The following is a 21,274-nucleotide window of genomic DNA, read 5'->3' as shown; positions in this document are numbered from 1 at the left end:
CTCGAACACTGTGAGACATTTGCACTGAATGAACAGTCTGGGCAGGAATCTCTTTGGATTCCACATAAGATTCCTGACCCCTCCAGATGACTCTGGTGCCATATCATTTGAGAGAGGCCGCCGTGAGGTATGTTGGCAACGTTCCCGCGAAATCCACCTTGGATCACGTCATTCGACCCCAGAGGGGAAAAGGCACTGACAAACTGATGAGCGCAGGTGGGCACAGAATAGGGAAGACGGGTGTCACGGGCTTATATGGAGCAATGAAACCCCAAATTTCCACGTGTAGCGGAATTCTTTCGGGCCCATTGTTGTAGATCTTACTAGCTCACCTCCAGCACCACAAAGTGAAGGCAACAGCCTGTCAGACACAGGAGCTGGCATTTCTTTTGGCCAGTAGGTTCTTCTGAAGAGATGTGAGTGTGCTGGGGGCGGGGAGGATATTTCTACATTTCTCATATTCTAGTTATTTCATGTGTGGGCATCCTAGCTATTTTTACTATTTTATAAATGCCTGAATTGTTCTAACCTACATTTGCATGAATTAAAAACAGGACTATGTAGCACTTTAAAGACTAACAAGATGGTTTATTAGGTGATGAGCTTTCGTGGGCCAGACCCACTTCCTCAGATCAAATAGTGGAAGAAAATTGTCACAACCATATATACCAAAGGATACAATTTAAAAAAATGAACACAAATGAAAAGGACAAATCACATTTCAGAACAGAAGGGGCATGGGGGGGAGGTAAATGTCTGTGAGTTAATGATATGAGAGGTGATAATTGGGGAAGCAAGCTTTATAATGGGTACGATAATTAATGTCTTTGTTTAAGCTTAGGTGTAAAGTGTTGAATTTAAGCATGAATGACAGTTCAGAGGATTCTCTTTCATTGAGAATGAGGGTGCATTCGGAGGAGTATTGCCTGCAGATGTAGGGAAGTGATTATTCCCTTTATTAGGCATTGGTGAGGCCACATCTGACCTACTGCATCCAATTCTGGAGCCCCCACGACAGAAAGGATGTGGGCACATTGGAGAGGGTCCAGCGGAGGGCGACCAAAATGATTCGGGGGCTGGAGCACATGACCTGTGAGGAGAGGCTGAGGGATTTGGGCTTATCTAGTCTGTAGAAAAGAAGAGTGAAGGGGGATTTGATAGCAGCCTCCAACTTGCTGAAAGGAGGTTCCAAAGGGGATGGAGAGAGGCTGTTCTCAGTGCTGGCAGGTGGCAGAACAAGGAGCAATGGGCTCAAGTTCCAGTAGGGGAGGTCTAGGTTGGAGATTAGGACAAACTATTTCTGTAGGAGGCTGGGGAAGCGCTGGGCTGGGTTCCCTAGGGAGGGCGTGGAATCTCCATCCCTAGAGATTTTGAACTCTCAGCTTGGCCAAGCCCTGGCTGGGATGATTGAGTTGGGGTTGGTCCTGCTTTGGACTTGATGGTGCCTGAGGTCTCCTCCAGCCCTGGGGTTCTATGATTCTCATGCTTTTAGCATAATCTAAGAGTCCTTAATGTCACGCCTTTTGTGAGTGGACTCAGCCTGCCACTGTTTATAAACAACCTCCTAGCCCTACTGAAAGAAGCTGGGAGGAGCTCAGACCTTACCACGTGGCACATAGGAACTCTGGCCGAGGTGAGGGCATGCGCCGTGAGCAGACCTCCGGTACCAAACCCTGGGAGGGGAGGCAGGAACCACTTAGGAGCACAAAGCACCCCCTGGTTTTGGCCTGGGGCTCTTGAAGCCCGGAGTAGCCCCGGAGTCAGAGCCTAGAGCCGCAAGGAGCAGCCCTATTGAATGGGCACCCGCATTAGGTTGTGTATGTCATGATTATAAGGGTTTGCCAGCAGCCTGGGGATTAAGGGGTTAACTACACCTAGCCACGTGGAGTGACCAGTAGGAATGTAGGTGGGACTTTCAAACTGGGACAAAGGAATTTGGGTTTTTGTCCTTTCTCCCTTTTGTCTCTCTGGGTGTGTGCTCTGCAGCTACAGAGAGGGACAAGCATGTCTCTCTCTCTCTCCAAGACACCATTCTTCATTTTCTGTAAGTAGGGTAAAGTTTAGGTAGTTTCGTTAGGCTTTATCGTTTTAAGGGCTGGGTCTGGGATCTGAGATCTGGCACTGCTTAAGAGATGTTTGGCCTTTCTTTTTAACTAAGTTCTAGCCCACGGTGTAATTCCTCCATGAGTATATTTTGTCACCTTTCCCTCTGATCCTTATGCTTGCAACAGGAATATTGTTGTAATAATAAAAGTTTTCTCTTTTCTTTTTATTAACCTGGCATTGGTTACTTGTGTGTCCTGATTTTTATAATAGGGGTGAGATTTCCCAAATGATCTTTCCCCTAATCTCGTTATTAATATTTGGGTGGTGGCAACGGAAGTTTTATTCCCAAAATCTAGGTTTTTAAGATTTTGGGGGAATTTTTATACCAAAGCCTGGTAGATAAGGCTTTGGGGTACACTTGCTGGCCCCCACTTCTGCATTTATCATGCCAGAGTGGGGAAGGAGCCATGACAGTGTACAAGTCTGTTTTCTCCATGGCTGCTGCATGCTACTTAATGGGTAGCAGGTTTAAAACTAATAAAAGAAAGTTCTTCACACAGCATGTAGTCAACCTGTGGAACTCCTTGCCAGAGGAGGCTGTGAAGGCTAAGACTATAATAAAGTTTAAAGAGAAGCTAGATAATTTCATGGAGGTTAGGTCCAAAAAAGGCTATTAGCCAGGGGATAAAATGGTGTCCTTGGCCTCTGTCTGTCAGAGGCTGGAGAGGGATGGCAGGAGACAAATCGCTTGATCATTGTTTTCGGTCCACCCTCTCTGGGGCACCTGGTGCTGGCCACTGTCGGCAGATAGGCTACTGGGCTAGAAGGACCTTTGGTCTGACCCAGTACGGCCGTTCTTATGTTCTTATGTACTTTTCACTAGGGCTGTGTCCAGACTCAGGGGTTTTTTCGAAAAAAGTAGCCTTTTTTCGAAAAAACCTCACCTGCGTCCAGACTCAAGCCGCGTTCTTTCGAAATTAAATCGAAAGAACGCGGCTTTTCTTTCGATGGCGGTAAACCTCATTTCACGAGGAAGAACGCCTTCTTTCGAAAGTTCCTCTTTCGAATGAAGGCGTTCTTCAATGTAAATAGGGCTTCTTCGAAAGAGAGCATCCAGACTCACTGGATGCTTTCTTTCGAAAAAGCAAGCCGCTTTTTCGAAAGTTCAACGTGCAGTCTAGACGCTCTCTTTCGAAAGAGGCTCTTTCGAAAGTATCTTTCGAAAGAGCCTCTTTCGAAAGAGGCTTGCAGTCTAGACATAGCCTAGGGGTATATCTAGACTACATGGCTCCATCAACGGAGCCATGTAAACTAGTTTACCCGGCATAGTCAAAGCAGCGGGGATTTAAATAATCCCCGCTTCATTAAAATAAACATGCCTGCCACGCTGTGCCGACGATCAGCTGATCTGGCACAGCGCGGCAGATTAGATACGGATCTGTCGGCGGGGGAAGCCTTTTCCAATCAATCCCTTATGCCTCGTGAAACAAGGTTTACTGGATCGGTCGGCAAAGGCTTCCCCTGCCAACAGATCCGCATCTAGACTGCCACACTGTGCTGGATCAGCTGATCATTGGCACAGTGCGGCGGCCATGTTTATTTTAATGAGAGGCCTGCTTAACATTCCAGTTCTACAACCCTTATTACGTGGGACACACCAGTGTGTATGAGCCTTTGAACTCTTGAGTTCCTGACTTTACATCCTCACTATCAATGTGTCAGAGGCTGAAAAATAGAGGCACACTGAGGTGAAGGTCAACTGGGGAATCAGTTGCAGAAATACAACCCAAGAGTTCTGAGTCTTCCTACAACAGATGTAGGTCTAGGTTGATTCCTGTTCCACTGTCGTACAAGACAAAGTCCTGCTGGAAATATCAAGATGGAGCTCAAGGTTAAAATCTTCTTCTGAAGTCATAATACCAATGGCAATGAGATCCCAAAGGGCACTTCTACCCAGCAGCATTATTTCGGAAAAACGGACATTATTCCGAAATAATTATGTATGTGTATGCACAGAAATTATTTTGAAATAACACTTATTTCAGCGCCTGTCCTGAAATAGCTATTTCAGAATAGGGCGTGTGTAGAATAGGGCACAGCTGGAGTTATGTCTAAATAGTTGGCTTCCAGCCCTTCCCGTAAGTGCCCTGCTGGTCCCTCCATCCACTCGATAGTACCCGTTCCCCTGCAGGCCTTAAAGGCACAGTCCCAGGAGACAGGGCTTGCGGCACAAGGCAGGCCCTGAGAGCCCTAAGCCACATCTCAGCAGCCTTCGCAGCTATCCCTGTGGCCATGAACCACCCCCATGCTCCATCTGAGCCCTCCACGGCTGCAGCCGAGCAGCCAGCCGGCTCCCAGGACCCAGCCAGGGGACGAAAGAGGCAGGTGCCTTCCTGGTCTGGTGAGGAGATCCTGGGCCTCCTTGAGGTCTAGGTTGAGGAGGCAAACCTCCAGGATCTCCTCAGCACAGGCAGGAATGCCGACGTCTATGGCCACGTGGCCGAGAGCCTGGGCACCAAGGGCCACATCTGCATCCAGGAGCAGGTGCGGATGAAGGTGACCGAGCTCAGACAAGCCTATGCCAAGGCCAGGGAGCACAACTGCCGCTCGGGGAGGCAGCCCAGACCTGCCCCGACTCTAATGAGCTGCACTGTATCCTAGGGGGAGAGTCAGTGACCCCCCTCCCCCGGTAGTGAACTCAGGGCTGGAGATGCCTGTCGTCACCCTCCCAGGGGGCAGGGACAGCCAGGAGCAGGAGGAGCCGGAGGAGCCAGCAGTGTAACGATGTCCCCCAGCCAGGAGGACTTGCTCTCCCTGGAGCCGGTACCCCATGCCCTGGATGTCACCCAGGCATCATGTGATGCAGGGGAAGCCTCATCAGGTGAGGGCCCTTAGTTTCCATAGACACACATGGGTGGAGGTGGCGAGGGGCTGGGGCGCGCTCCTCACTCGGCCTCCTCGGCCTGGGGATCACGCAGCAACCTGTGAGTGTGGGAGCATGTGGCGCGCCAGCACACGAGGCGGCACCAGAGGACCCTTGTGCTCTGGCTCACTGGGTGTCTGGAGAGGCCAGCAATTCCATCCAGGAAACCTCTCCAGTAAGGAGGGAGGACCACAGAGAACAGGACAACCAATGTGATGATGCAGCAGAGTTTTAATGTGAATGGCATTGGCAGTGCAGTGACAGAAAGCGATTCAACAGAGCGGAGAGAAAGTCGGTCCCGAGTTCCAAGGTGCTTTGCAACCGATCTCCTGCCTTCCACGTTTTCCCCCGATTGATGGGAAACGGTCTGCGTGACACTCAGAAGGAGCCCACAGGCCAGGAGGAGACTCAGCGCGGGGCTGGCAAAGCAGGAGCAGAAGGAGCCATGAAGCGTGAGGGGAGCAATGCAGCCTGGCTCCCAGACCCAGGGCTGAGCACACACAGCTCCCACTGAGCTCAGCTGGAGCCGGGTTTGCCCAGCACGTCTGAAAGCCAAGCCCCAAAGCTCAGGGGGGAATCTGTATCCGGCCGTTCATTGCCTGGGTCTGCCACGGATGGGCCTGCTGGGTTTAGCAAGGCGCACAGCTTCCACTGCGGTACCTGTGGCACGACACCCCGGAACCGACTACTCCCCCGTAGCCATAATAGCCTGGGTAGCCGCAGTATCCCCCGTGAGCATAACGTCCTGGGTAGCCCCAGAACCCTCCGTTACCATAATAGCCTGGGTAGCCACAGTATCCCCCATTCCCATAAAAGCCTGGGTATCCCCCGTAACCGTAACGGCCTCCATAACCATAACCCCCATAGCCGAACAACCCTCCGTAACGGCCTCCATAGCCGTACAATCCCCCGTTAGCGAAGGAGCCCCCGTAGCCGGCTCCCACCACAGGTTCTCCTACGGCTGCCACTTCGCTCTGCTGAGGGAAGGTGCTGAGAACTGGTCCGGGGAGGGTCACCACAACCGGGGAGGGTCTGATCACCACTTCGGAGTCAGGGCACTGCCGAACGCACGGCTCGTTGCAGGTACCAGAGACGGGGCTGGGCCGGGCCACCCCGCATTCTGGATAGCACAGGCTGGAGAAAGCCATCTTGGTGGGATGCAGGTGAACCTGGAACACACAGCAGGGGGCAGAGTGAAGAGAAGGGACAAGTGCCAGTGGAAAAGAGGTTTTAAAACCGTTATTTCAGCAGTGAGGAATGCACGCGGTCCAATAGAGAATGGAGGAGGGTACTTGGTCCCTATGGACATTTATTTGGTCCTCTACCCTCTTTCTCTGCCTCTTCCCACTGAAGGGGCAAAACTTGGAACTGAATATTGTTTCCACAAGCACTGAACTTCCATCTCATCAGTCTATTCTGAGCTGCTCTCGTGTCTTTATCTGAAAACACCGACTGGAGAAAATTGAACTTTTTCTAGGGGGACACCTGCGATTCCGTGTCCCTTTTTCACATTTCTGAAAGAAAACGTCACCGTTTTCCTTTAAGAACTTTCCCTCGACCTGCAAAGATCTTGAGTCTAGTATCACAGGGTGGCTCTTGGGCTTCCCAAATTTTGAGTCACCAAAACTTGCTCATGAATAATCAGAATTTTTTAGTTTTTCCAAACAGATCACTGAGGACTCCTCCCACCGCTAGAATGGGGTCAGGTCCGCTGGTGTCCACGCAGTGAGTCTACGTCCCACCATGTGAGGAGAAACACCTTCAGAGGGTATTACTGGTCAGGAAAACGTCAGGAATTTTGTCGGCACCGCTCTCCTTCTCCAATCTCCAATTGTGAGGAGCAACAGCTACTTCTGAGTAAATCAGAAGGCCACTGAATCAGCCCTTTCTGGACTATACTGGGAAAACGTCTTCCTAATCCATCTAAATCCTTTCATAACACTAAGGGGGTTTCTAAGGTTACTTACAAGACTTCAATGCCCGTATTCTATTTCCAGTGAATAGGAAATAAGTTTCCCACTTGCATCTGTTGTGGTAACGTTCCCCCTTTCGTTTCCCGTTGTGAACCCACCCGCAGCCACCTGAGCCCCCAAGAGAATTATAGAAGCGTCTCCTGATCCCTATCACAGCCAGCACAGGTACGAGTGAGTCTGCAATGAAAACAGCCTCTCCCGGGAGATGTGGAGGGTTAGACAGAGACCGAGCGGAGCTGGACTTACCTGGGTCAGGGAGGAGATGGAGTCCAGAGAAGTGTTTAGAAGAGTCCATAGTCGGGATCTCTTTTATACCGTTCCTAGGACAGCCTGGGGGAGCTGGGATGCTTTGTGGAGGAGTCCTAATTAGCTCCCAAGCAAACTCGATTGCCTTCCTAAGTCCTCCTTTGGCCGGAGCTGTTTGCCTCAGCGTTGGGGATTATTGGGCTAATCTCAGCCTCAGCGGGCGGGACACGCACGTTGCATCTCCAGCCTCCTTTCATCTTCAATTGTACAGGCCCGAGGCATTGCCCGTGTCCTTGCGCCAAATGTCAAGGTGATTGAGAGCAGCAGGAGCACCACAAATGGGTGTCGTGAAGGAATCCAGCAGGGCCCTGTCAGCTCACGCTGGTCAAGGCTTGGGGGATCAGGCTGCTCATTGTGAAGCCACGAGGAAGGAGGGAGCCATTTTCCGGCCTTCCCACCCCTCCGATTCCCAAAGGGCCATAGCCACAGCCCTGGGAAACCCCTGGGAATTGTTCCATTGCCCCAGAGCGTTCCCTGCCAGGACCTTAATGCTGAAATTCACACTTTGGCAGGGCGATGCCTGTGGAGAACTTCAGTCCAGTGGGTCTCAGCAGGACCTTACATGGGGCCCAGGCCTTTGAAATGGGCCCGTGCCCAGGGCGGAATCCGACCACACCCTCTGGGAAGCCGGGCGTGACACCGCACCGTGACGTGGGTCACCAAAGGTGTCTCGAAGGGCTGCCTAGAGCGGACTAGCTCCTGGGCCAAGGGGGGAGGGGATGGTAGGGCGGGGAAGGGAGCCGAGCTCTTTTACAGAAAGGCTTTGAGTGACGTCTCGGAACCTCTTCTCTGTCAGAAACCGTCTCTCCAGCCACGAGCTGCCAGGCCACCGAGGTCTCGGAGGACAAAGCAGCTGAGTGAGCCCAGCAAGAGACTGAGGAGAGATGAAAGAGACACGTTGTGGGGGAGAGGGGATGCCGTGGATGGGATCTGACATAAAGTCTGACCAGCCACAGGGCCGCTGCAGGAACCGTTCCTGCCTGGGCCAGATCGCTGGCGGACGGCTACGAGCGGTGCCCAGCCGTGGGGCCCACATCCAGGGACGGGGCGGATGTGTCTTGCTTCGAGTTAATGACCCCCAGCCTCTGTGAAGGTGAATGAGGCCTGTTAATTCTCGCCTAGAGAGAACCTTCATTCCCCCTCCCCCCCCGAACCGACAGAGCCCTGGTCACCAGGCCTGACCACGGGGGCCCTTAAGGCTCCGGCTCTGCTGAGGGGAATTGCTGCGAATGGGTCCGGGGCGAGGGGTCACTGCGACCGGGGAGGGTCAGATCCCCTCGCTGGTTTCAGCACACTGGGTACCTCCCGGCTCACGGGAGCTGCGGGGAACTGGGCTGGGCCATTCCATCCCGCACGGTGTTGAAAAAACACCCAATTCCAAACTGCATTGGAACAGACATGAAATAGCCCCACATGGTGTGTCCCGAAATCACGACCCGATGAAGGGAATGACCCCGGAGACCTTGGCCTCCATGTCAGTCCAAGTGACTCTGACTCAGAGCAGAGGCCTCCAAGCCCAGCAACTCTCAATTAATATTTTAACGAGACAGTTCTCTGCATGTGTCAAAACCCAACGTAACCTCCTTACACTCCACGTTTACGAATCCTTGAAAAAGAGGCATGTTGAGGTGAAGGTTGCACAGGGGTCAGTTGCAGACACGGAATAGCCACTCCTGTACTTATGAGTCCTCCTCCCTCAGGCGTGGCTCTGGGTCGATCCCTGTTACGCTGTGTTATAAGAGAAAATTAGCAAGGAATGACAAGTGTGGTCTTGTGCAGTGTAGGAATAAAAACCTCAAGTAGAATTCTAACTGGGAAAGATTTAGGTAGAAAAAAATTTAATTAATTCTCCTTAAGTGTAAATACCCAACGCTAAGACAAGGACAAAGAAGGACAGTTAGGGTGTATAGCAAGACTCTTCAGGGCTGACAATTGTTCACACTTAGGGTACATCGACATTGTTTTTTGAACGTGTCCGCTATTTCGAAATATAGCAAACATGCAATTTCAGCATCCCTGTAAACCTCATTCTACGAAGAATAAGGGATATCTCGAAATAGTGTTTGATTCCAAAACTAGCCAATCAGCCCATCATAAGGCAGGATTTTCAGGTCTCTCCTCCACATCGGTCTTCTCTCCTGAGCCTCTGGTCTCTCACTCCATGTCTCTTTCTCTCTCTCTCCTCCTCCTACTGCCTCCCCCTCTCTTTCTCTCAGCTCTCCTCTGACTTCTGCCTCTCTCTCCGTCTCTTTCTCTTTCTCATCTCCCCCTCCTGCCTCTCACTCTCTCTCCGCTCTCCTCTGTCTCCGTTGGGGATGCACGCTCGTCTAGGCCCCGCCCCCTGGGCGTGTACGTCACCGCCCCAGCCTCCTTCGCCTCCTGCCATGGTGCTTGGCTGACTTCTGCGCCGCTCAGCCAGGCCGCCGCACAGGAGCAAACAACGCAAATGGACTCTCTCTTCTCCTCCTACTGCCTCACCCTCTCTCTCGGCTCTCGTCCACCTCCTGCCTCTCTTTCCTTCTCTCTCTCTCTTCTCCCCCTCCCGCCTCCCACTCTGTGTTTCTCTTTTCCTCCTCCCTCTGCGTCTCTCTCATTCTCTCTCTCTCTGTCCTCCGTCTCCTCTCCACCTCCTCCGTTCTCCTCTCTGTCTCCTCCACGTCCGCTCTGCTTTCCTCCTTTTGAATCTGGCGCCCTTTCCTGATGTCAGAGATGCACGCTTGTCCAGGCCCCGCCCCCTGGCTGTTCCCTCTGGGCAGCGCTGTTGCCTCCCGCCGTGGCACTTAGCTGACTTCTACACCGCTCAGCTGGGCCGCCGTGCATTAGCAAGTCAGCTGAGCACCACGGCAGGAGGCAACAGCGCCGCCCAGAGGGAACAGCCAGCGTTTCAGCATTAGAGTCACAGACATTGGGCTAGTATATATCATAGAATCATAGGACTGGAAGGGACCTCGAGAGGTCATCGAGTCCAGCCCCCCGCCCTCAAGGCAGGACCAAGCTCCGTCTACACCATCCCTGACAGATGTCTATCTAACCTGTTCTTAAATATCTCCAGAGAGGGAGATTCCACCACCTCCCTTGGCAATTTATTCCAATATTTGACCACCCTGACAGTTAGGAATTTTTTCCTAATGTCCAATCTAAACCTCCCCTGCTGCACTTTAAGCCCATTACTCCTTGTCCTGTCCTCAGAAACCAAGAGGAACAAATTTTCTCCTTCCTCCTTGTGACACCCTTTTAGATATTTGAAAACCGCTATCATGTCCCCCCTTAATCTTCTTTTTTCCAAACTAAACAAGCCCAGTTCATGAAGCCTGGCTTCATAGGTCATGTTCTCTAAACCTTTAATCATTCTTGTCGCTCTTCTCTGTACTCTTTCCAATTTCTCCACATCTTTCTTGAAATGTGGCACCCAGAACTAGACACAGTACTCCAGCTGAGGCCTAACTAGTGCAGAGTAGAGCGGCAGAATGACTTCACGAGTTTTGCTTACAACACACCTATTGATACAACCTAGAATCATATTTGCTTTTTTTGCAACAGCATCACACTGTTGACTCATATTCAACTTGTGATCCACTATGACCCCTAGATCCCTTTCTGCCATGCTCCTTCCTAGACAAATCATATATATGATTTGGCACTGTGTAGATGCGCCAAATTTCGAAATAGCCCTCTTTCTAAAAAGAAAAAGTATAGACACACCCTTAGATGCGAAGATGTTTCACCCCAAACTTCCCCCCAAAAATCATCAAAACAAAATTTAAAAATTCCAGAATGAGTCTCAGAGATACGTTCAGGTCAGTGGCGTATCTGAAAGCCCCAGGCGGGTTCAGAGGATACAGGTTATTATTTGACACATATAGTCCCAACTACTGGGGTATATTTTTGACTCTTCTATTCATCCTCTTTCTGACCTTCACCTGAATGTGCCACCGTGTCCCTGTGGGGCAAACAGGTACACTTGTAAATTTCAGGGCAGATTGTTTGAGGTTTCTTCTGATCTAAGTATTTCAAAGCACGTCACACATAGCTCCCAAGCTTTATACAGCCAGAGAGATGGATAACTAAAGCAGAAATAACATTTTACCGGGACTAAACGTTCCTACACTGAAGACTAGATTCACCTGGAAAACACCTGTTGAGGGGTCATTTGTCAATCCAGTGCTCAGCTTGTGATTCCTGGTCTTCAAAATTGGGCCTACTTGGTTTCCATTCAATGCACCTTTGCATTTCCCATTTCTGTCTATTTTAATGTGTAAGGGCAGATGCTGAGCCCATGTAGAAGGAACCGTTCTATGAACTCCAGGCTGAAGGAAGGCGCTTTCCCTACGCCTGGTTAGAGAAACCTGGTGGGGAGTGCGTCTTTCTCTGCATGCTCTATCCTCCGCTCCCTGCTGCTCCAAGCCAACATATCGGGATCTCAACAGGAATCATGAGGCCCTGGATCTCCACCCATGCCAGCCAAGTGAATTGGGCCGTGTGAGGAATGCCAGTAATCAAGGAAAGGCAGAAGCCCAAGACAGACAGAGTGAGGGAGAACTTCATCAGAGGCCACATTGCTATGGAAGGAGACTGGGTCAATCAAACTTCTGACCGACCCAGGGCCTCCTGCAAGTCCCATCTCCCACAGAAATCTTTTCAGCCAGAATCAGAATGAGTTTTCAAGTGGATTATGTCCCCTCCCCCCAATCAGGGCAGCATGAAATGCCTCCCAAGGCGTGAGGCACAGAGCGACCCTGAAGTCCATGGGGCTGCGCTGGTGCCCACTGGCTCAGCCTCTGCGCCCTTGGGCAGCACCAAGGAACGCTGGCCAAGGAGAGGGGAATGCAAAGTGTTATTGGCTGGAAATCAAGCAGCCCCAGATCCGGAGGCTGGGCAGCACCCCCTGGCCGTGATCACGGCACCAAAACCTCAACGTGCCTCTGGGAAGTTCCTCTAGCGCAGCGGTTCTCAAGCGGAGCCACTCGCGGGTCTCTCTGCAGCCTCCAGAGTGGCGGAGCAAATTGTGGGAGCCAAGCAGCCGCCCCCTCTGGCAGCTGCACTGTTCCCCGCCGGGCAGCAGTTCCCAGAGGCAGTGACGTGTCGTGCTGGTGTGTGCCGTGACGTCCCCAGCTGGGTCGGCATCCTCCACCGCGCAGCGTTCGCAGGGCTCTGGGCAGTACCACTTGAGAGGAGCCATGGGGGCCGGTGCATGCGGTACCCGAGGCAGCTCTTGCCAGGGGAGGCTGCTGCAGCAGTTGGTCACCGGGCCTCTCCCCTGCTCTCGCCTGGCTGGGACGCCGGGAGCCTGGGACTCAGCAGTGAGCCGGTAAGGTTCCCCCCCGCATGGCCAGAGCAGACTCTGGGAGGCAGGGACGGAGGCGGGTTTGTCAAAGGCCTGATGGTTCCCATGTCCCCCTCGGTGGATTTCCTCTAATGCAAAAAAGACGGAACGGAGCTGTGTGTGAAACACGCCACTTTGGAGCTGGGACAGGGCACAGCCCTGCCTGGAAATGCAGCCGTGCTTCTCCGCTCGCTCGCTTTAATTCGACAGTTTTCAACTCCCTTTATTTCAAACTCAGATGTGTGCGATCTCATACTTATTGCTCCTCTGGTTTATTGCTTTTTTTCAATTATTTTCATTTAATAACCCAAAAGGCTGCTAGATCTCTGATCCAAAGCTGTTGTGGATATCTTCAGTGGTGGGGAACAACTGGTTGGGTTATCCCCCACTTTTGTGTCTCCCCACTGTTGCTGCACAACTCAGGAAATCCTCTGGCCGATTCTCCAGAAATGTGGAGCAGGATCGGCTCCCGTTAAGTACAATGATCATGTCATGGGACCAAGAAGCGGCTATTGCTGCTGACTGGTTGATACAGGCTTGAGGGCAAAGAACGAGAAACGGAATTTCACCGAGTTTCAAGTCTCCCTACGAAGCCGGATGCTTTCTGCCTCGCAGTCCTGGCTCTTGTCGGCTCATCCCCATCCCTGCACCATCCGGGAGAAGCTGGTGTCCAGGAGCAGCCCTGGCTGAATTTATACCCCCAGATTGTCATCGTACCAGGCGGCTTTCTAGAATACTGTGGGTGCCGGGTGTCACGGGAGGTCTTCAGCAACGGAGAAGAGTGTCCTGGAGAAAGGGGGATTATTCCGAGAGGGGGCTGCTGATGCCACAGTTAAGTTTTGGCTGAGTCTCTGTTGGACTTTTCTTACTCAAAAACACAGAGACACATGGATTTGAACATTCGCCTTAGCGCCGGGAGCAGAGATAGCGACGGAAACGGGACTGGCGTGGGCTGAGGGATCCTGATAGACACCAAACCAAACAGCCAACTTGGAACAATCTCCAGCCGCTTTACTGGCTGACTAACCCCTGCAGAGACACTCAGCTCTGGGGAGGGCCAGCTCCGTAGCACAAAGAGCAGGGCAGCGGCGGGCAGGCGGAGAAGAGCTTTCTGGTGAAGAGCCAAACGTCCTGTGTTGAAAGTTGCTGTGTCGTTTCGGGAGTTGGGTCCAGGTTCCCAGGGAGGGGCAAAGGGCCATGGCCTCTTGCTTTGCAAAGTGCATGCACCTGCCCCATGCCCCAGTGTTTAGGCCTCTATCCTCCCTTTCCACCAAAGTCCTGCCTCAGGCCAGGCCTGGCTGCTCTCACCTCTCTCCCCAGAACAGCAGATTGAGTGGTCCTGGCTCCTTGGCCTCCTCCAGCTTTTGGTTTCCTTGGAGGGGCGGAACTTGGATGAAGGGGAGGGGCAGAGTCGGGGCTACGGAGGAGATGCACCTCGCGGTCCCCCTGAATGTTAGGAATGATCCGTTGCCCTGGTCTAGTGTTAACCTCACACTAACCAAACGATTTGCCACTTTTATCGTCCTTATGAAAACCTGGGTTGCTGCCCTGCAAAAACTCACCAGACTCTTACCGCAAACCAAGTGATTGGTCTGCTGGAGATCAAAAGCAAAAGTTACATTCTAAAAGTGAAAATCTGTCTAAGGAACTAAGCGACGCAACTTCAGCAACGTCAATTGCATCGCTGAAGTCGAAATAGCTTAACTCGGCTTTCGGCAATGTCTGCACAGCAGGAAGTCGAAGGAAGAACATTCGTACATCGACTTCCCTTATTCCTGGTGAAATAAAGGTTACAGGAATTGGAGTGAAACGTTTTCCCACTCGCCATTATTTCGAAATAATGGGTTCACAATGAGCTGCCGGATGCCCCTAACCTTGACCAGCGTGAGCTGACAGGGCCCTGCTGGATTCCTTTCACAACGCTCATTTGTGGTGCTCCTGCTGCTCACAATCACCTTGACATTTGGCACGAGGACACAGGCAATGCTGGTGGCCTGTACAATTTGAAGATGAAAGGAGGCTGGAGATGCAACGTGCGTGTCCCGCCCGCTGAGGCTGAGATTAGCCCAATAATCCCCAACGCTGAGGCAAACAGCTCCGGCCAAAGGAGGACTTAGGAAGGCAATCGAGTTTGCTTGGGAGCTAATTAGGACTCCTCCACAAAGCATCCCAGCTCCCCCAGGCTGTCCTAGGAACGGTATAAAAGAGCTCCCGACCGTGGACTCTTCTAAACACTTCTCTGGACTCCATCTCCTCCCTGACCCAGGTAAGTCCAGCTCCGCTCAGTCTCTGTCTAACCCTCCACATCTCCCGGGAGAGGCTGTTTTCATTGCAGACTCACTCGTACCTGTGCTGGCTGTGATAGGGATCAGGGGGCTTTTCCATAATTCTCTGGGGGGCTCAGGTGGCTGCAGGTGGATTCACAATGGGAAACAAAAGGAGGGATGTTACCACAACAGATGCAAGTGGGAAACTTATTTCCTATTCACTGGAAATAGAATACGGGCATTGAAGTCTTGTAAGTAACCTTAGAAATCCCCTTAGTGTTGATTTAGCTGGATTAGGAAGAAATTGTCCCAATGCAGTCCAGAAAGAGCTGATTCAGTGGCCTTCTGCTTTACTCAGAGGTAGCTGTTGCTCCTCACAATTGGAGACTGGAGAAGGAGAGTGGTGCCGACAAACAATCCCAACGTTTTTCTGACCAGTAATACCCACTGAAGGTGTTCCACCTCACATGGTGGGATGTAGACTCGCTCCATGGATGCCAGGGGTCCAGAACCCATTCTAGCGGTGGGAGGAGTCCTCAGTGATCTGTTTGGAAAAACTAAAAAATTCTGATTATTCATGAGCAAGTTTCGGTGACTCAAGGTTTGGGAAACCCAAGAGCCACACTCTGATACCAAACTTAAATGCTTTGCCAGTTAAGGCGAAGCTCTCAAAGGAAAACGGTGATCTTTTCTTTCAGAAATGTGAGAAAGGGACACGGAATCGCAGGTGTCCCTCTAGAAATAGTTCCAATTTCGCCACTTGGTGTTTTCAGACAAAGACACGAGAGCAGCTCAGAATAGCCGGATGAGATGGAAGTTCAGTACTAGTGGAGAAGAGGCATAGAAAGAGGGTAGAGGAGGAAATAAACGGCCATAGGGACCAAATACCCTCTTCTACTTTCTCCTGGGCTGCATGCAGACCTCACTGCTACAGTAACTGAGCTGAAAAGCATTTTTTCATTCTCATGTGCAACTTCTCTTCACTCTGCCCCCTGCTGTGTGTTCCAGGTTTACCTGCATCCCACCGAGATGGCTTTCTCCAGCCTGTGCTATCCAGAATGCGGGGTGGCCCGGCCCAGCCCCGTCTCTGGTACCTGCAACGAGCCGTGCGTTCGGCAGTGCCCTGACTCCGAAGTGGTGATCAGACCCTCCCCGGTTGCGGTGACCCTCCCCGGACCAGTTCTCAGCACCTTCCCTCAGCAGAGCGAAGTGGCAGCCGTAGGAGAACCTGTGGTGGGAGCCGGCTACGGGGGCTCCTTCGCTAACGGGGGATTGTACGGCTATGGAGGCCGTTACGGAGGGTTGTTCGGTTATGGGGGTTATGGTTATGGAGGCCGTTACGGTTTTGGGGGCTACCCAGGCTATTACGGGTATGGGGGATATTGCGGCTACCCCGGCTTTTATGGTAATGGGGGATACTGCGGCTACCCAGGATATTATGGGAATGGGGGATACTGCGGCTACCCAGGCTATTATGGCTACGGGGGAGTAGTCGGTTCCGGGGTGTCGTGCCACAGGTACCGCAGTGGAAGCTGTGCGCCTTGCTAAACCCAGCAGGCCCATCTGTGACAGACCCAGGAAATGAACGGCTGGATACAGATTCCCCCCTGAGCTTTGGGGCTTGGCTTTCAGACGTGCTGGGCAAACCCGGCTCCAGCTGAGCTCAGTGGGAGCTGTGTGTGCTCAGCCCTGGGTCTGGGAGCCAGGCTGCATTGATCCCCTCACGCTTCATGGCTCCTTCTGCTCCTGCTTTGCCAGCCCCGCGCTGAGTCTCCTCCTGGCCTGTGGGCTCCTCCTGAGTGACACACAGACCATTTCCGATCAATCGGGGGAAAACGTGGAAGGCAGGAGATCGGTTGCAAAGCACCTTGGAACTCGGGACCGACTTTCTCTCCGCTCTGTTGAATCGCTTTCTGTCACTGCACTGCCAATGCCATTCACATTAAAACTCTGCTGTATGATCACATTGGTTGTCCTGTTCTCTGTGGTCCTCCCTCCTTACTGGAGAGGTTTCCTGGATGGAATCGCTGGCCTCTCCAGACACCCGGTGAGCCAGAGCACAAGGGTCCTCTGGTGCCGCCTCCTGTGCTGGCGCGCCACATGCTCCCACACTCACAGGTTGCTGCGTGATCCCCAGGCTGAGGAGGCCGAGTGAGGAGTGCGCCCCAGCCCCTCGCCACCTCCACCCATGTGTGTCTATGGAAACTAAGGGCCCTCAGCTGATGAGGCTTCCCCTGCATCACATGATGCCTGGGTGACATCCAGGGCATGGGGTACCGGCTCCAGGGAGAGTAAGTCCTCCTGGCTGGGGGACATCGTTACACTGCTGGCTCCTCCGGCTCCTCCTCCTCCTGGCTGTCCCTGCCCCCTGGGAGGGTGACGACAGGCATCTCCAGCCCTGGGTTCACTACCGGGGGAGGGGGAGGCACTGACTCTCCCCCTAGGATACAGTGCAGCTCATTATAGTCGGGGCAGGTCTGGGCTGCCTCCCCGAGCGGCAGTTGTGCTCCCTGGCCTTGGCATAGGCTTGTCTGAGCTCGGTCACCTTCATCCGCACCTGCTCCTGGGTGCGGATGTGGCCCTTGGTGCCCAGGCTCTCGGCCACGTGGCCATAGACGTCGGCATTCCTGCCTGTGCTGAGGAGATCCTGGAGGTTTGCCTCCTCAACCTAGACCTCAAGGAGGCCCAGGATCTCCTCACCAGACCAGGAAGGCACCTGCCTCTTTCGTCCCCTGGCTGCATCCTGGGAGCCGGGCAGCTGCTCGACTGCAGCCGTGGAGGGCTCGGATAGAGCATGGGGGTGGTTCATGGCCACAGGGATAGCTGCGAAGGCTGCTGAGATGTGGCTCAGGGCTCTCAGGGCCTGCCTTGTGCCGCAAGCCCTGTCTCCTGGGACTGTGCCTTTAAGGCCTGCAGGGGAACGGGTACTATCGAGTGGATGGAGGGACCAGCAGGGCACCTACGGGAAGGGCTGGAGGCCAACTATTTCGACATAACTCCAGCTGCGCTCTATTCTACACATGCCCTATTCTGAAATAGCTATTTCAGGACAGGCGCTGAAATAAGTTGTTATTTCATAATAATTCCTGTGCAGAGGCACACATAAATATTTTGGAATGATGTCCGATATTCCGAAATAATGCTGCCGTGTAGAGGTGCCCTGTGGGATCTCGTTGCCGTTGGTGTTCTGGCTTAGAACAAGACTTTAATCTTGAACTTCATCTTGATATTTCCAGCAGGGCCTTGTCTTGTACGACAGTGGAACAGGGATTAACCTAGACCTACATCTGTCACAGAAAGACAAAGAATTCTTGGGTTGTATTTCTGTATCTGCAACGGATTCCCTAGGTGACCTTTGCCTCAAAGTGCCTCTGTTTCTCAGCCTCTGATACATCAATAGTGAGGATGTAAAGTCAGGACGTTCCTTAGTGCCCTTAGAACTGCAGAGTCCAATGCTTCGCACACACTGGGATGTCCCACGTACAAAGGGTTGTATCATTAGAGGTTGTGGTTGGCAGTAGAGGACTCTGCACTGAGTCATTGAATCAGTTTACCCAAAATGGAGGCCAAGGTCTTTGGTGTCATTCCTTTAATGGGGTCATGATTTAAGGGCACGCAATGTGGAGCTATTTCATTGTCATTCAAATGTCATTTGAATTTAGTATTTTTGAAAAGCCATGAGGGGTAGGCAGTGCCCTGAAGCCATGCGTTCTGCAGTGCCCTGACTCCGGAGTGGTGATCAGACCCTCCCCGGTTGTGGTGACCCTCCCCGGACCAGTTCTCAGCACCTTCCCTCAGCAGAGCGAAGTGGCAGCCGTAGGAGAACCTGTGGTGGGAGCCGGCTACGGGGGCTCCTTCGCTAACGGGGGATTGTACGGCTATGGAGGCCGTTACGGAGGGTTGTTCGGTTATGGGGGTTATGGTTATGGAGGCCGTTACGGTTACGGGGGATACCCAGGCTTTTACAGGAATGGGGGATACTGCGGCTACCCAGGCTATTATGGCTACGGGGGAGTAGTCCGTTCTGGGGTGTCCTGCCAAAGGTATCGCAGTGGAAACTGTGGGCCTTGCTAAACCCAGCAGGACCATCCGTGGCAGACCGAGGCAATGAACGGCCGGATACAGATTCCCCCCTGAGCTTTGGGGCTTGGCTTTCAGACGTGCTGGGCAAACCCAGCTCCAGCTGAGCTCAGTGGGAGCTGTGTGTGCTCAGCCCTGGGTCTGTGAGTAGGACGGGGGCGCGGGGTTGTGCATGGCAGCTGGGCAGGGGCTCAAGTCAGGCTTCCTTGGAGATGAGCAAACAGGTTTGCTGCAGCGACATCAGCTAAGTTTCTCCTGCTTCATCCAGGTCGCCATGCGAGATGTCGGTCTCCGAGTCACACCGCGTGATGGGAAGCAGATGCTGACTGACGGTGGCCAGAATTCTGGCCCTTACGCTGCACTGCTTTGTGCTGCAGTGACCACGTACTGCCGGCTTGGCATGGGATGGCGTCCTGCGTGGAGGACACCTTAACACACTGTTCTGGGGTCCCCACACTGAGGGACAGAGCCATCCGTCGACAGAGCCATGTAGATGAGTTTAATAGACATAGCGAAATGAAGCGGCAATTTAAATAATCAACACTTCATTTACATCAATGTGCCGATCAGCTGATTGGCGGCAAAATGTGGTTGTCTAGACGGGGATCGGCCAACCCCAGCACCCTTTGTTGTCAGATCCCCGTCTAGACTACCGCATTGTGCTGACAATCAGGTGATCGGCACTGCGCGGCGGCCATTTTGATGTAAATGAAGCGGCGATTATTTAAATCGCCACTTTGTTTTGCTATGTCTAGTAAACTCATCTACATGGCTCTGTCGACGGAGCCATGTAGTCTAGACACCCTCATTGAGAGTGACGAAAAATTTAAACCTGCCAGAATTCCTCCCCCACCCCTCTGAGATGTCCTGGGGGGATCGGGTCCCGCTTCAAGACGTTCTGGGAGGAGGGGATTGTCACCGAAGTTATAAAAAGTTCCTGGATGTCGGAGACATGGGTTGCCCCACTCTCCTGCTGACCAGTCTCTGCCTTCTCCTCTCCTTCATCTACGGTGTCCTCCACACTACTGCCCGAGGCTGCCAAAGGAGTGTCTTGGGAGGAATTCATGGACTAGCTAGGGAAGCTGGTCGGATCCCTTCCTAGCACCCCATGCAGCTGCTCATAGAAGTGGCATGTTTGCGGCGGTGATCCAGACCATCCATTTGAATTCTTTGTCTTCTGATACAACAGTCTCCGCTCCTTTATTTTCACTCTGCACGGCTGAGCATCCCTGGCGAACCCTGGGCATAGATATCTGAACTTCCTGGCTCAGAGTTCTGGGAGGACAATTCTTCTCCCCACACAGCAAGGAGGTCCAGGAACTCCTGCATGCACCATCCTGTGGCTTCCCTGTGTCTCTGGGAACTCACGGCCATGTGTGCAGCTCAGGCATGCTGCCGGCTCTGAGGTCCGCTCACCATGCTGGCGACACAGGAAATGGAATGCCACTTTTCCTAGGGCTTTTCCTGTTCACCTGGAGAAGAGTAGAGTTGCAAGGCCTGGCCAGAGCGGTCACCGCAGGGCATTGTGGGACATCTCCTGAATGCCAAGCACAACAACTTTCACAACTCGGTGTCTCCACTACTGTAAATTTGACCAGGCAAGCTCAAATTACTCCCCGTGAAAAGCTGGAGTATCGAAATTAACTTTAACATCATTAAAGTCAATGGAACGAACTTGGTGGTGTGGACTCATTGTTTAGAAATTTGACCTAATGTGGCAAAATTCAACCCAAACTCCTAGTGTAGACCAGGCCTTATATTGTCTGTCTTTCTGTCTGTGTCTGAGTCTGTCTGTCTGTCTGTCTCTCTCTCTCAGTTGCAATGAGAGCTAATCATCACATTTTTATTCCATTGGCCCATCTACCTTCCGTTCCCTGTCTTGCCCACTGTGTGTTTCAGTTTTACCTCCACAGCAGAAAGGCGCCTTGCTTCACACCCGTCTGCCAGTGCGTGCCACAAAGTACACGTGACCAACTGCAACACGACTCTAAGCTAAAATAGACTCTCCTGACTCTAAGAAGTATAAAAATTCCATCGTCAATACTTGGAATTTCTCGTCCATTAAAATAATATCTAGCAGCACATAGCTGGGAAAGCATCGACACTAGTGGATCCCTGCTTGGGCCTGTAACGTCTGTGTGAGTGGGGGATGGTTCTGTTAGTGCCGGGAACTTGCCTGGCTTATACCCTACTCTGGTGAAATGGGCTAGTGAAAGGATCTGAGTCCTCGCTCCCACTCCCTTGACCCAGAGGCCTCCTTGACCTTCAAGGATCTCCTGTAGGGCAGACCCTTGTATCCCCAAGAAGGCTGTTCTTTGGATTCTGGGGGGGTTCGACCTGTGGTCTTCTTGTGGTC

The 21,274-nt window shown here is 52.4% G+C and overlaps 2 protein-coding genes across 2 annotated transcripts; one reads left to right on the top strand and one right to left on the bottom strand.

Moving 5' to 3' along the window:
- Positions 1 to 5,195: 5,195 nt before the first annotated feature.
- Positions 5,196 to 7,592, bottom strand: LOC149525522 (uncharacterized). Its single transcript, XM_089777864.1, has 2 exons — positions 7,189 to 7,592; positions 5,196 to 6,138 (listed from the first exon to the last, which is right to left on the bottom strand). The coding sequence occupies exon 2, from the start codon at positions 6,115 to 6,117 to the stop codon at positions 5,599 to 5,601; it is 519 nt and encodes a 172-aa protein (XP_089633990.1). The 5' UTR covers positions 6,118 to 6,138; positions 7,189 to 7,592; the 3' UTR covers positions 5,196 to 5,598.
- Positions 7,593 to 14,655: 7,063 nt separating this feature from the next.
- On the top strand, positions 14,656 to 16,786 carry LOC149525521 (uncharacterized). Its single transcript, XM_089775982.1, has 2 exons — positions 14,656 to 14,837; positions 15,847 to 16,786. The coding sequence occupies exon 2, from the start codon at positions 15,868 to 15,870 to the stop codon at positions 16,384 to 16,386; it is 519 nt and encodes a 172-aa protein (XP_089632108.1). The 5' UTR covers positions 14,656 to 14,837; positions 15,847 to 15,867; the 3' UTR covers positions 16,387 to 16,786.
- Positions 16,787 to 21,274: the final 4,488 nt, after the last annotated feature.

The sequence above is a fragment of the Pelodiscus sinensis genome, chromosome 1 (genome assembly GCF_052426305.1).
Source record: "Pelodiscus sinensis isolate ZL-2025 chromosome 1, ASM5242630v1, whole genome shotgun sequence".
Lineage (NCBI taxonomy): Eukaryota > Metazoa > Chordata > Testudines > Trionychidae > Pelodiscus > Pelodiscus sinensis.
Note: the sequence above shows the minus strand (reverse complement) of the source record. Positions and strands in the feature narration are given on the sequence as shown.

Bases quoted from the DNA above. Each gene is read 5' to 3' on its own strand.
- LOC149525522 (XM_089777864.1), bottom strand. From the start codon at position 6,117: ATGGCTTTCTCCAGCCTGTGCTATCCAGAATGCGGGGTGGCCCGGCCC.
- LOC149525521 (XM_089775982.1), top strand. From the start codon at position 15,868: ATGGCTTTCTCCAGCCTGTGCTATCCAGAATGCGGGGTGGCCCGGCCC.